The 12,580-nt window shown below is 42.7% G+C and overlaps 1 protein-coding gene across 2 annotated transcripts in view; it reads right to left on the bottom strand.

Moving 5' to 3' along the window:
- Window positions 1-12,580, bottom strand: part of GC (GC vitamin D binding protein) — a 233,924-nt gene that overhangs the window by 135,233 nt on the left and 86,111 nt on the right. For both annotated transcript variants that reach the window (XM_082243262.1, XM_082243263.1), the window contains exon 4: window positions 7,428-7,639. In XM_082243262.1, coding sequence (XP_082099388.1) covers window positions 7,428-7,639 — 212 coding nt within the window. The remainder of the gene's footprint in view (window positions 1-7,427; window positions 7,640-12,580) is intronic.

The raw sequence follows: 12,580 nt of genomic DNA, 5'->3' as shown, positions 1-12,580 counted from the left end.
TGTGAAAAGTGAGTGAGAAGAAGAACTAATTGATCTGCTAATGGCATGATAAGACACAGTCAGGGGCAGTGGAACAGGATTCTGAGGAAGAGGCACGACCTCGAAACGCGTCAGCCCCCTGCTTCCAGTAAAGACGTTGATCCTCTGGTAGGAGGCAGGTGTATGGAATTGATGTGCCTGAACTTCATGTTTGTTTGTGAGTATTTGATTTTAAACAATTTTATCCAAATAAACTTGCTGAGGATAATGCGCTAGGCTGGTGCGCCCTTCTTTTGCTTTGTATTTTCAGGATGTAGATTTGAAGGGATTCAAGAGAAGGACGGATGTTATTATTAGTGGGTTATGCATGCTGCACCAGGCCAGAGGCAGCACTGGAGCACAGGGGCAAAGGTCAGTGGTGGGGCACAGAAATGACATGACATGGATTTTGATTAGAAGGATATAATCCTAGGGATATTGGTGCTCATGCACCAGAGGCAGGAGGAGAGACTTTGCTTGTCTGCTCTCAACACTGCACTTGCACATTTGCTGCCCCATCCCGGCCTCAGCCTACGTTCACATTGGTCTGATTTGACATGCGATTTGACATGTCAAATTGCATGTTAATTTGGAGGCAATTGCCAGCAATGGAATCGGCCGAATCAGTGCGACACCGACTTTGCGGTGCCACCCCGATTCTTAAAAGTAGTTTCTGTACTACTTTTGGCGATATGTCATCAAACAGTAAGGGGAGATCAGCAAATGGGCATTCGCTCATCTCCCTTCCCTCCACCTGTTGGCACCTGCCATGCCAGTCCCAGGTCTGCCAATGGGTGCATGGAGCCCAGGAAACATGGCTGAGTACCGGTGCGTGTGTGTGTGTGGGGGGGGGGGGTAGTCGGCACTAACAGGGGTGTGTGGAAGTGATCTGGTGGCTACACTGCTAATGGATTGTTTCCATATGACAGGCAACACTTGGCTTGTCAGGTTTATACACAGTAAGTGAGATGCTTTCTTTTAGGCCTTGTTTTCATTTGTTTTCAGAGCAGTAAAAATGCATGGCTGAGCCAACTTTACCTCCACCCAACCATTCCCCTTTAAGCTGCAAAGGTACTGCCACTGTCATACATAGTACAACTGTGGTGCCAGGGGGTTTTACACACAGGCCCAATGTCTGGTAAAGTTCTGGTCAACGTGGCTCAGTCATGCAATTTTACTGCTCTGAAAACGTAAATGAATACAAGGCCTAAAAGAAAGCATCTCACTTACTGTGTATAAACCTGACAAGCCAAGTGTTGTCTGTCATATGGAAACAGACCATTAGCAGTGTAGACACCAGATCGCTTCCACACACCTCCTGTTAGTGCCGGCCACCTCCTCTCCACACACACACACACCTCAGCCATGTTTCCTGGGCTCCAATCACCCATTGGCAGACCAGGGACTGGCATGGCAGCTACCAACAGATAAGGGGAAGGGAGATCTGCGAACATTCAGCGTGCATTCAATAGTGTCAATAGTGTGAACAGATTATGGCAGCTTGATTCTTCTATTAAGCTTTTGCATCAAGTTTCTCAAACCTTTGGTTGCCTGTGCATTATGTGATAATGACTAAGCCCCTCCCCTTCATGACATTGTCAAAAAGGTGTGGAGCATGGGTGACCTTAAAGTTACGTCCCCCCCCTGAAAAAAGTTCTGCGGATGCCCATGATACTGTATATTCAAAAATTGATCAGTCCTGATGTACTGACTGCCTATCTTATTTCTCGAGGCCCTAAAATTCAAAAACAGTACAAATATCCCCAAATTACCCCTTTTTGGAATATAGACAGCCCAATGTATTTAGCAAGAGGAATAGTGAGTTTTTTTGAAGTTGTAATTTTTTTCCCACCATTTTTTTTTAAATTAACAAATTAAATAAAATTTGTTTTTTTTCTTCATGAAATGTTAACAAGTTATTTCTCACACACAGAATAGACATACTTACAATTACACCCTGAAACATTCTGCTACTCCTCCCAAATATGGTGATACCACATGTGTGGACAAAGCGAAATTGGCCCACGGGACTTTGTGTGAGGTGGGTGCTAGTGGCTGGAAATCAATGGAATGCACAGTGGATGCAAAGAACAATGCATAATTTATTGCATAATATAAATACAAGTAATAGCATGTACTCAAATAGCACATGACATAGCTCAATGCTACAGTATAAGAGTATACAACATACACAGTATTACATCACATGTAGGCAAACATCTTGGTGTAACCGCTTGACTTTCATAATGGCCTGAGTAGTATACATAAGAGAAATCCATATTGATACAGTAAATATCATAACGAACTGACGCGTTTCGGGAGCAGTATCTCCCTTCTTCAGAGATCAGTAAATTCACAGTATATCTGCAGAAAAAATGTATTGGATTGAAATAAAAGATAAAAAATGCTGAAAAAATGGAGTAAAAAAAGATTCAATGAAATAATAAAGGCTTAAAGGAGTATGAGATTACTCACAGATTGATACAAAAAACTCAATGGAGAGAATGGACTCCCGTGCGAGGGCGGTGGACCATGTCTGACCAGGGAGTTGAAGGGTCCCGAAGGGATGGCAGCCAGAGAAGGGGGGGGTCCATGGCAGGTGGGTGGTGAATGTGAGGTAAAAAGATGCACCTTCCACTTCTGTTGTATATATAAATGAAAATGAGAGTATAACATGGTGTTACCAATGTTAGTGGACATATATAGATATGAATTGAATAAGAAGGGCTCGTGTAGTGCCAGTGAAGGTCACCCAATTCAAGGAGAGGAGTGAGTGAAAGGGAAATTGCAAGGTGACTGAAGCATCAGGTAGCTGAATGAGATGAAAAAGGATAATCAATAGTGGTGTAACAGGGCAAATTGCCGTGGATGTAAAGAATAACCATGGTGAAAAGATAGAGGGAGGGAAAGTGACGTACCAGGAAAATGAATGCCAAAAGAAATTGAAGACCATGTTGTCCCGAAAGCTAGCTGCCAGCCTAGGACCCTAGCGTCATGCGGTGGGTAATGGCGGGTCAGGAGGCCGAGGCATCACTGACCACGTGGGGGATATTGATTATCCTTTTTCATCTCATTCAGCTACCTGATGCTTCAGTCACCTTGCAATTTCCCTTTCACTCACTCCTCTCCTTGAATTGGGTGACCTTCACTGGCACTACACGAGCCCTTCTTATTCAATTCATATCTATATATGTCCACTAACATTGGTAACACCATGTTATACTCTCATTTTCATTTATATATACAACAGATGTGGAAGGTGCATCTTTTTACCTCACATTCACCACCCACCTGCCATGGACCCCCCCTTCTCTGGCTGCCATCCCTTCGGGACCCTTCAGCTCCCGGGTCAGACATTGTCCACCGCCCTCGCACGGGAGTCCATTCTCTCCATTGAGTTTTTTGTATCAATCTGTGAGTAATCTCATACTCCTTTAAGCCTTTATTATTTCATTGAATCTTTTTTTACTCAATTTTTTCAGCATTTTTTATCTTTTATTTCAATCCAATACATTTTTTCTGCAGATATACTGTGAATTTACTGATCTCTGAAGAAGGGAGATACTGCTCCCGAAACGCGTCAGTTCGTTATGATATTTACTGTATCAATATGGATTTCTCTTATGTATACTACTCAGGCCATTATGAAAGTCAAGCGGTTACACCAAGATGTTTGCCTACATGTGATGTAATACTGTGTATGTTGTATACTCTTATACTGTAGCATTGAGCTATGTCATGTGCTATTTGAGTACATGCTATTACTTGTATTTATATTATGCAATAAATTATGCATTGTTCTTTGCATCCACTGTGCATTCCATTGATTTCCAGCCACTTGCACCCACCTCACACAAAGTCCCGTGGGCCAATTTCTCTTTGTCTATATGTATTTTGGGATGGAGGCGTGCTTGGGTGAGAACCAGAACATTGTCCTTTGCTACCACGTGTGTGGGACATTTTCACAGCTTTGATGTATAGAAGGGCACAAGATCCAAGGAGCACCTTTAGGCTTTCAAGAAGCTTAAATCGTGTGCCTAATTTCCTGAATACCTATCACATTTTGGAGGCCCTGAAGCACCAGTACAGTGGAAACACCCACAAAATGATGATATTTTGGAAAACAAACACACCAAGGTATTTTCTGAGAGGCATAGTAAGACTTTTGAAAATTGATTTTTTTGGGGGGGGGAAATGCAGGAAAGAAAATGAAAATGTATTTTTTCTTTTTTACACACAGTTGTCTATGATACGAGATTTCTAACACATAGCATAGGCATACTTACAATTACAAAACCTATCAAACCGTATCAAAAACACATTCTGTTGTGTGAGACTTTTTCACAACCTAGCCACAGAGGGACCCTAAATCCAATTTCTAGTGACATAAATGACACATCTCATTTCCTGACTACCTATTTTTGGAGGCCCTGGAGCACCAAAATAATAGAAACACAGCAAATTACCACATTTCGGAAAGTAAACACCCCAAGGTATTTTTTAAGAGGCATGTTAAATCTTTTGAAGACTTCATTTTTTGCCACAAGTTTTTGGGAAATACAAAAGGAAAATTATTATTATTATTTTTTTTTGCATAAAGTTGTCAATTTAAAAATATATGTTTCACACAGAGCACGGGTGTACTTAGGTTTACAACCCAAAACACATTCTACTACTCCTCCTGAGTATAGCAACACCACACATGTGAGACTTTTTCATTATTTGGACTGATTATGTAGCAGACATTTTATCTTGTTTATCACACAAATCAACTAATTGTATCAAAGGCAATGTACTGTAATGGCCGCCTCTTTATATATAGGTATATAGGTCTATAGGTATGTGGATGCCCCGGGAATGTCATATTTACTTGCCAGAAAGTACAGGAGGCTGAAGAAAGGAAGAGCAAAACCTGTGGTTTCAGGAGTGCAGCTGTCTGCAGGGGATGGCTGGGACTGGTGTCTTGCGGGAACATAGTCATTCAGACATACAGATGGGTCAGTTCAGGTGGCTGGCAGAGACATGTTCAGCAAACAGGCAATGGATTGGTCCAGGCTGCAAGCAGAAATGTGGTCAATAAACAGCCCAGGATCAGATTAGTGGCAGGCAGGTGCAAAACTGCACTGGTGTGGCAGTGATCAGGAACACTGCTGCTGGCTGCACTGGTATGGGGGCACTGGGACTGGTATGGTGTCAATCAAGAACACTTTTGCTGCCTTACACTTGGCTGGTGACACAGGGGACTAATGTGGCTGCAATCAGGAACACTGATGCTGGCTTACACTGGTCTGGTGACACTAGGAATGATGTGGCAACAATCAGTGACACCGTTGCTGGCTTACACCTGTCTGATGACACTGCAACTGGTGTGGTGGGGATAAGGAACCTGTTGTTGATATACACTAGTCTGGTGACACTGGGACTAGTGTGGCAACATTTAGAGACACAGTTGCTGGCTTACACTTGTATGATGACACTGCGACTGGTGTGGTGGTGATAAGGAACAATGTTGCTTGCTTACACTGATCTGATGACACTGTAACTGGTGTGGCAAAAACTGTTGCTGGCTGCACTGGTCTGGTGTGGCAACACTCAAAAAAACTGTTTCTAGCTACACTGGTCTGGCAACACTGGGACTGGTGTGGTGGTGATCAGGGACACTGTGACTGGTGTGTTGGTGATTAGGGGCATTGTGACTAGGGTGGCGGTAATTAGGGACACTGTGACTGGTGTAGCGGTGATCAGGGATACTGTGACTGGTGTGGTGGTGATTAGGAATACTGTGACAGGTGCGGTGGTGGTCTGGTGACATTATATTTCTGTGGTGGTGATCAGACAATGGCTGGTGACACTGACATACAGTAATATCAGAGCAGCCAGCCATTGTACATGATCATGCCACAGCAGTACAGTGTCACCATAGTGATACTGCACCTACTTTGGTGACAGTATGCAATAAAAAAAATATATATAGGTATATATACAGTATAGCAGTGCAGTCTCACCATATTTTGTTACACTATAATCGCTTATACAATCTTTATGATTGTGTATGCAATCATATAGCTGAGATTGTTCAAAGGGTGCCTTAGTGGTGCACTTGCGACTGGGCCCTGGCGTTCCGCCACTGTGGGGGGAGGGGTCCCCAAGACCTGGCATCTCCCCCTGCACCTCTAGCTGTCAGTTCGCTAAGCATTGGAGGGAGGAGATTGACAGCTCTGTGGTGCCCATGGGATCTCCCTTTGCCTGGTAGTTCACTTCCCTGTGTACAGTGGAGAGGGGAGGCGCCTCTGACCCGGGCAGGTATCAGCTTCACTCTTCAGTGTACAGGCAGAGTGACTCACTTGTACACTGAAACTGATACCTGCCTGGGTCAGAAGCCCCTTCCCTCTCCACTGTACACAGGGAAGTGAACCGCTAGCCCGATGGAGATCCCACAGGCACCACAGAGCTGATGATCACCCCCCCCCTCCAATGCTTAGTAAACTGACAGCCAGAGATGCAGGGGGACAGGCTGCATGGGGGGAGGGGGGGTACAGAGATGTGCTGGGGGTTGGAGGTGCACATCAAGTGGGTACAGAGCACAGATGTGTTTGGTCCCTTTCACACTGTCAGACTGATTGGGTCTGCCTGTCAGTTTTTCAGGTGGACCCGATCGGTCCCTCCATAGCTCTCTATGGAGTGGTGGGTGTCAAGCTCACACCCCCTCATCCGATCCAATCCTGTTCACTAAAAACTATAGGCATCTTTTCTCGCTATTCATCTGGCGGATCATTCTCTGCCTACAATGGCTGGTTGAACACATAGGAAAAAAAAGGTGTCCCTGAAATTTTTTTGGAAGGGTTGGCAACTCTGCAGGAAGGAGTCTCGCTCCAGAACACGTGAAAGTATCAGGCTGTGGGCTCGCAATAAATGACCCCACGATGGCAGTAAAGGGCCCTGGGTCAGCGAAAAGGGCACTGGGACAGGGTCAGGGGGGTTCTTCATGGTTTCTTTTATCGGGGCTCTGAAGGTTCTAGTTACACCTATGGGCTGGGGTGGGGGGAGAGCTGCATACAGAAGGTTTTTTACCTTAATACCTAGAAAGCACCTTCTACCTTTACAACCACTTTAGCCTAAAGAGGTAAATGAAAACTTTAACTCATAAAATAGATACCATTGCTATTAAGCGGGTGCTAACAACCATTAACTGTGTCTGCAAAGAGTTATTCTCTGAATGAGCCCTATTCATAGACTTTTGTAGTAACCAGTAGAGAAACTGAGGCCATTTGATCAGATAGGTGAACAAATTGTTGAACATCTCAGCATGTTTTCTGGGAACACAGTTCATATAGGGAGAAGAAAAAAAAGTTTTTTTGAACTGCATGACCATCATTTGTCACATATAAAGAAGTTGTTTTTATACTTACTTAACAGAAAATAACTGAGGATTAGTCTTAAAGGCAGTACACAGTTCTTCATTTGATGGTTCCAAATAAGTTGGGAATTCCTTTGGAGGTTGCTTTAAATCAGCTAAACACAATTTTCGTTCGAGACCCTTGTGAACGCAACAACTAGTGACCCCAGGATGTTTTGGAAATGGAGATTTTGGATCACAGGATTTTTCTGACAGAGCTGATGCCTAAAAGTTAAAAAAAAAAAAAAAACTGTGTTTATATTTACCTGAATAAACCAATAAATATATTCTGCACACCTATAACGTTTTGAGACATGTATTAAAAAGAAAAACAGTAAAGATCTGAAAATGCTCTTCTGTTATTGATGATTGTCTAAGAGAAGCCTATTAGCTTTAAAAGTAGGAAGATTTAAAAACAGTTTACATTTTTTATTTAACCACTTCTGGACCGAAAGGTTTTACCCACTCAACATTTTGCTATATAACATTCCCAATAAAAAAAAAAATTAAAAGTCAAATTTTTTCATCATTCTAGGCCAATTTGTATTCTACTACATATTTTTGGTAAAAAAAAAAATCCCAATAAGCCTATTTTGATCGGTTTGCGCAAAAGTTATCATGTGTACAAATTAGGGGAAAGATTTATGTCATTTTTTTTTTTACTAGTAATGGCGGCGATCATCGATTTTTAGTGGGACTGCGACATTTTGACAAAAAAGATAAAAAAGTAAAGATATGACAAAAAAATGCACATTTAGGATTGTTGTCCTTACTCTGTCTTCCAACTGTTTATGATGTATGCCAATGACAAAATAATGTTCATAAAGTATATTACATTATCCATATTTCATCTCTGCTTGACCCAAAGAGTTGGGGTAAAGGGGTATGCTAGCACTGTCAGTCCATCACTCCAAACTAGTCTTTTGTTTGGGAGAGTGGACAAACTAAAGCTCCCACCACATGCTAAATGGCATCTGGTATCTATATGACATCTAAAGTCGTATAGATACCCGCCCCCCTGGTTAGAAGCATCCCATATGCTCCTTAATTAAGAATACAGAGGAATTGCACATCAGAATTAGATTTCAAAACACAAGCAGACAATCTACAATCAAATCTACTTGATCGGGGCTATTCTCGCTCCACTAAAAAAAAAAAAAAAAAAGCCTTTAAGAGCCGGTTCGCACTAGCGCGACTTGTCAGGCGACTTGTCAGCCTGACAAGTCTCGCTCCCTCGCGGTCCATTGACCGCTACAGGACCCGTTCTAATAGGAGTGACGCAAGTCGCTCCGACTTAGAAAAAGGGTCCTGTACTATTTTGGGGCGACCTCGGAGCGACTTGCATAGACTTCCATCATGTGAAGTCCCTGCAAGTCGCTCCGAAGTCGTAGTGCAATGTAATGCACAAGTCGCCCCCAAGTAGTAAGGAGTCATGTCGCCTCAGTGTGAACCGGCTCTTAAAGAGCAAAAAAACAAAAAACAAACAAACAATCTAGAACATCTTTATTATATAAAGCTCTTACTAAAAAAGATATAGGTACAGTTAAGCCTATTACAAGGTTTTCAGCACATGAACAACAATTACGTTCAACCCTTGCCAAACATTGGCATCTGTTGACAAATGAGTATATGATTTTGAAATATGTTAGGCCAACGCCTGAATTGGTATTTAGACAAAAAACTTTGTTATGGGACTGTCTCACTATGAGTCACCATCAAACTAGTGTAGACCAGTAGACCATTATAGGTGTGGTAATTGTGCACGTTGTCTGTGGGTGACAGAACGTACAGGCATTCGCCTGTCCAATGGTGAATGGCACAGGTCGTGACATTATGTAGACTGTGCTACCCAAGGAGTGATATATTTAGTGATTTGTCAATGTAAAGTTTTCTAAGTTGGAAAGACGATACATCATTTTGGCCAGAGGATAGGGGACTATATATACTATTCAGGTGGAGAAACGATTCTTACCATGGTTACCAGACACATAGGATTGCATCACAGATTTGACAATTCAGTAATACCGTTTTTTGTACTTGAAGTCGTCCCCCTGGACCCTCGAGGTGGTGATTGGGACAAATGTATCCTCCAAAGAGAGACATTTTGGATTGAACGAAAAAATGCAATCAATCCACCTGGTATTAATGAAAGGATTACCTACAAAGCTTTTCTATGAATTAAATGTGATAATTGTGAAAGGAGGACTGTTCGGTTCTCAATTTTGTCTGTTTTAGGCACACATAAACAACTTATAAGCAATGTCCAAATGACCGATCTCTTTAGCAATGTGACACTATTGTGATTAAGTACAATAACATTATCATCAGTGTCCAAATATTAAAGGCCTTTCTGTTTGATCTGATACACTCGGTGCATGCTCTTTTGGTATGTACACGTCCGCCTGCCATTTAATATAGGCTACAACATGCCCTTGTTAATATATACTCCCTTTTTATAAATGAGCAAGTCTTTTCCTTTTTTGACATGTAGAAGCTAGCTTGTTGCCTTTTCCAAGCTATAAGATGCTTTCAGTAATATACATTCTTTTTATAAATCTGTATAGATTTTTATTTCGCCTCATGGACAGTTTTCTAACATATCTATTTTTGAGTGGGCATTAGGACTATCTCCCTACAATATCCACATACTATGAGGTTTAATGTCTGCAATACTAGTGTGGTATGTACTGAGGATATTTAGATCATCTTCTGCTACATCTTTCTCACCCGACACGATTATGATTATGATCTTTGTATTTCCTTATCTGTACCACCCAGGTTGGCTAACTGTATCTACTTCCGCACTCGCCCCCAGGGGAAAGTATTATTGGCGTCCTTTCTAAATTTGATATCTGGTGGTATTGTTACCCAGGGTGAGCATTTGTGATTTTCCACAGCTATCAAACAATGTGTAACAAAAGAAATGTACCGTATTTTCCGGCGTATAAGATGACTGGGCGTATAAGACGACCCCCCTATTACATGATCTACCGGTAATATTTATACTTAGGTTACCTTGGAGATATTATACTCGGTGTATAAGACGACCTCCCATTTTTGGGGGATTTTTTTGAGGTTCAAAAGTAGTCTTATACGCCAGAAAATACAGTATTTATTTTTTCACTGGTTGTATATTGTGGTCTTATGTATTTTTTGTCCTTGCAGGACTTTGGTCCTTTCATGTTCCTATACTCCTGAAGAAGCGGCTTCAGCCGCAAAACATCGCTCCCCGCTGAGAGAGAACAACAGTCAGCTGTTGTAAACACAGCTGACCGTTCTCCCTGGAATGATCACAGAGCCCATGTGACCCTTCTATATAGGATCACAGGTCTCTACGATCATTTCACAAGCCACACCCCCCCACAGTTAGAATCACTCCCCTATGCTCACATTTAACCCCTTGATCACCCACAATGTTAACCCCTTCCCTGCCAGCGTCATTATTACAGTAACAGTGCATATTTTTAGCACTGATTACTGTAGTAATGGCACTGGTCCCCCCCAAAAGTGTCAAAAATGTCAGTTAGGGGTCCGATCTTTCTGTCGCAATGTCGCGGTCCCGCTAAAAATCGCAGATCGCGGCCATTACTAGTAAAAAAAAAAAAAAATGTCATAAATCTTTCCTGTAGTTTGTAGACACGATAACTTTTGCGCAAACCACTCAAAATAAGCTTATTGCGATTTTTTGTACCAAAAATATGTAGCAGAAAACAAAATGGCCTTAAATGTTAAAAAAATTTAGATTTTTTAATTTTTTTTGAGAATGTTATATAGCAGAATGTGAAAAATATTGTTTTTTTTTTTTCAGAATTGTCACTATTTTTTTGTTTATAGCGCAAAAAATAAAAATCGCAGAGGTGATCAAATACCACCAAAAGAAAGCTCTATTTGTGGGAGAAAAAAAAAGGACATCAATTTTATGTGGGTACAGCGTCACACGACCGCGCAATTGTCCGTTAAAGTAATGCAGTGCCGAATCGCAAAATATGGCCTGGTCATTAAGGGGGAAAATCTTCCGGTCCAGAAGTGGTTAATTAATTTTTTAATACAGATGTAGCACCCTACAGGTAGGTGCTAAGTAAAATATAGTGGGCTTTGTCTGGCTAACAGCAGAGCCATGATTTCTTTTTGTCAGGTAGGTTGTCATGGCTTCCAGGTGTGTCTACTGAGAGGGGAGTCTCCCCACTGGCTCTGTGAGAGGCTTATCATAGGGCAGTGGAGGAAACCCAATCAGAGACACATTCAGGCTTGTAACTACCCAGGAAGGCAGATTCTGCCACAGAGGATTCTGGGAGTGGGTATAAGTTTGAGGGAGGGCATGACTTATTATCTTTAGCGGGAAGCAGAGTCCCAGGAGGGAGAGGACGGCTGTGTCTCCTCCTGTCAGAGGAAGCAGATGTCTTGGGTGCTGCCTGAGAATCCAGAGAGTGTTGAGTTGAGCTGAGGGGGATCCGGTGTGCCGAGAACCAGCGGAGAGCGAAAGGGGTCCAGTCCCAGGAAAGCCTACACAGGTCGTGAGTAATGAGGATTGCCTCTGGGGGTCTGCCTAGAGTCAGTGGGGACCACTCTGGAGAAGGTTCTAGGATCCAAGAGTCAGCTAGTGGTAAAGGGGGTACCTAGTCAAGAGGACCCTGAAGTGATAGAGGGGGTACCTAGGTTTAGGACCCTGAAGTGGTAAAGGGGGCGCCTGCAGTTTGGGCCCTGAAGAGTTAATGCACAGTGTGAGTGCATAAGTTGAGAGTTGCAGCCATACAGGAATACGAAGCAAACCACCTCAAGCCAAGGCAAGGCTGGAGAGAGTAGTCAGTGACTTTGCAGTGCAAGCAGTGTCAGATGTTCAATGTTCCACAGTCCTGGATCTTCTGGACTTAAGTCGGAGTTCCAGCACAGCTTTCAGAGATAGTGTGTTCAAAGCGTCAGTAAGCGCTGGCCAGCGTCGGCTAGCATCAAGACAGCGCTAACGGCCTTTTTGCTATAAAAGTCTCAGAATTGTACATAGTCGAGCCAAAGGAGTTATCCCACTCATTCCCTTCTCTCATCCCCTAAAACTACAATAAAACAACCAAACAAAGATGCTGGAGTTGTCAATGTGTCAGTTCTCACACCCAGGGCCGCAGCTCACATGGGCTGGAAAGGTAACCGGTAACAATGGCAGACCCACCTCAG

This window comes from Pelophylax lessonae (genome assembly GCF_965119305.1).
Source record: "Pelophylax lessonae genome assembly, chromosome: 1".
In the NCBI taxonomy this organism is placed as follows: Eukaryota; Metazoa; Chordata; class Amphibia; order Anura; family Ranidae; genus Pelophylax; species Pelophylax lessonae.
The sequence above is the reverse complement of the archived record's forward strand: the minus strand, read 5'-3'. Positions and strand labels throughout refer to the sequence as shown.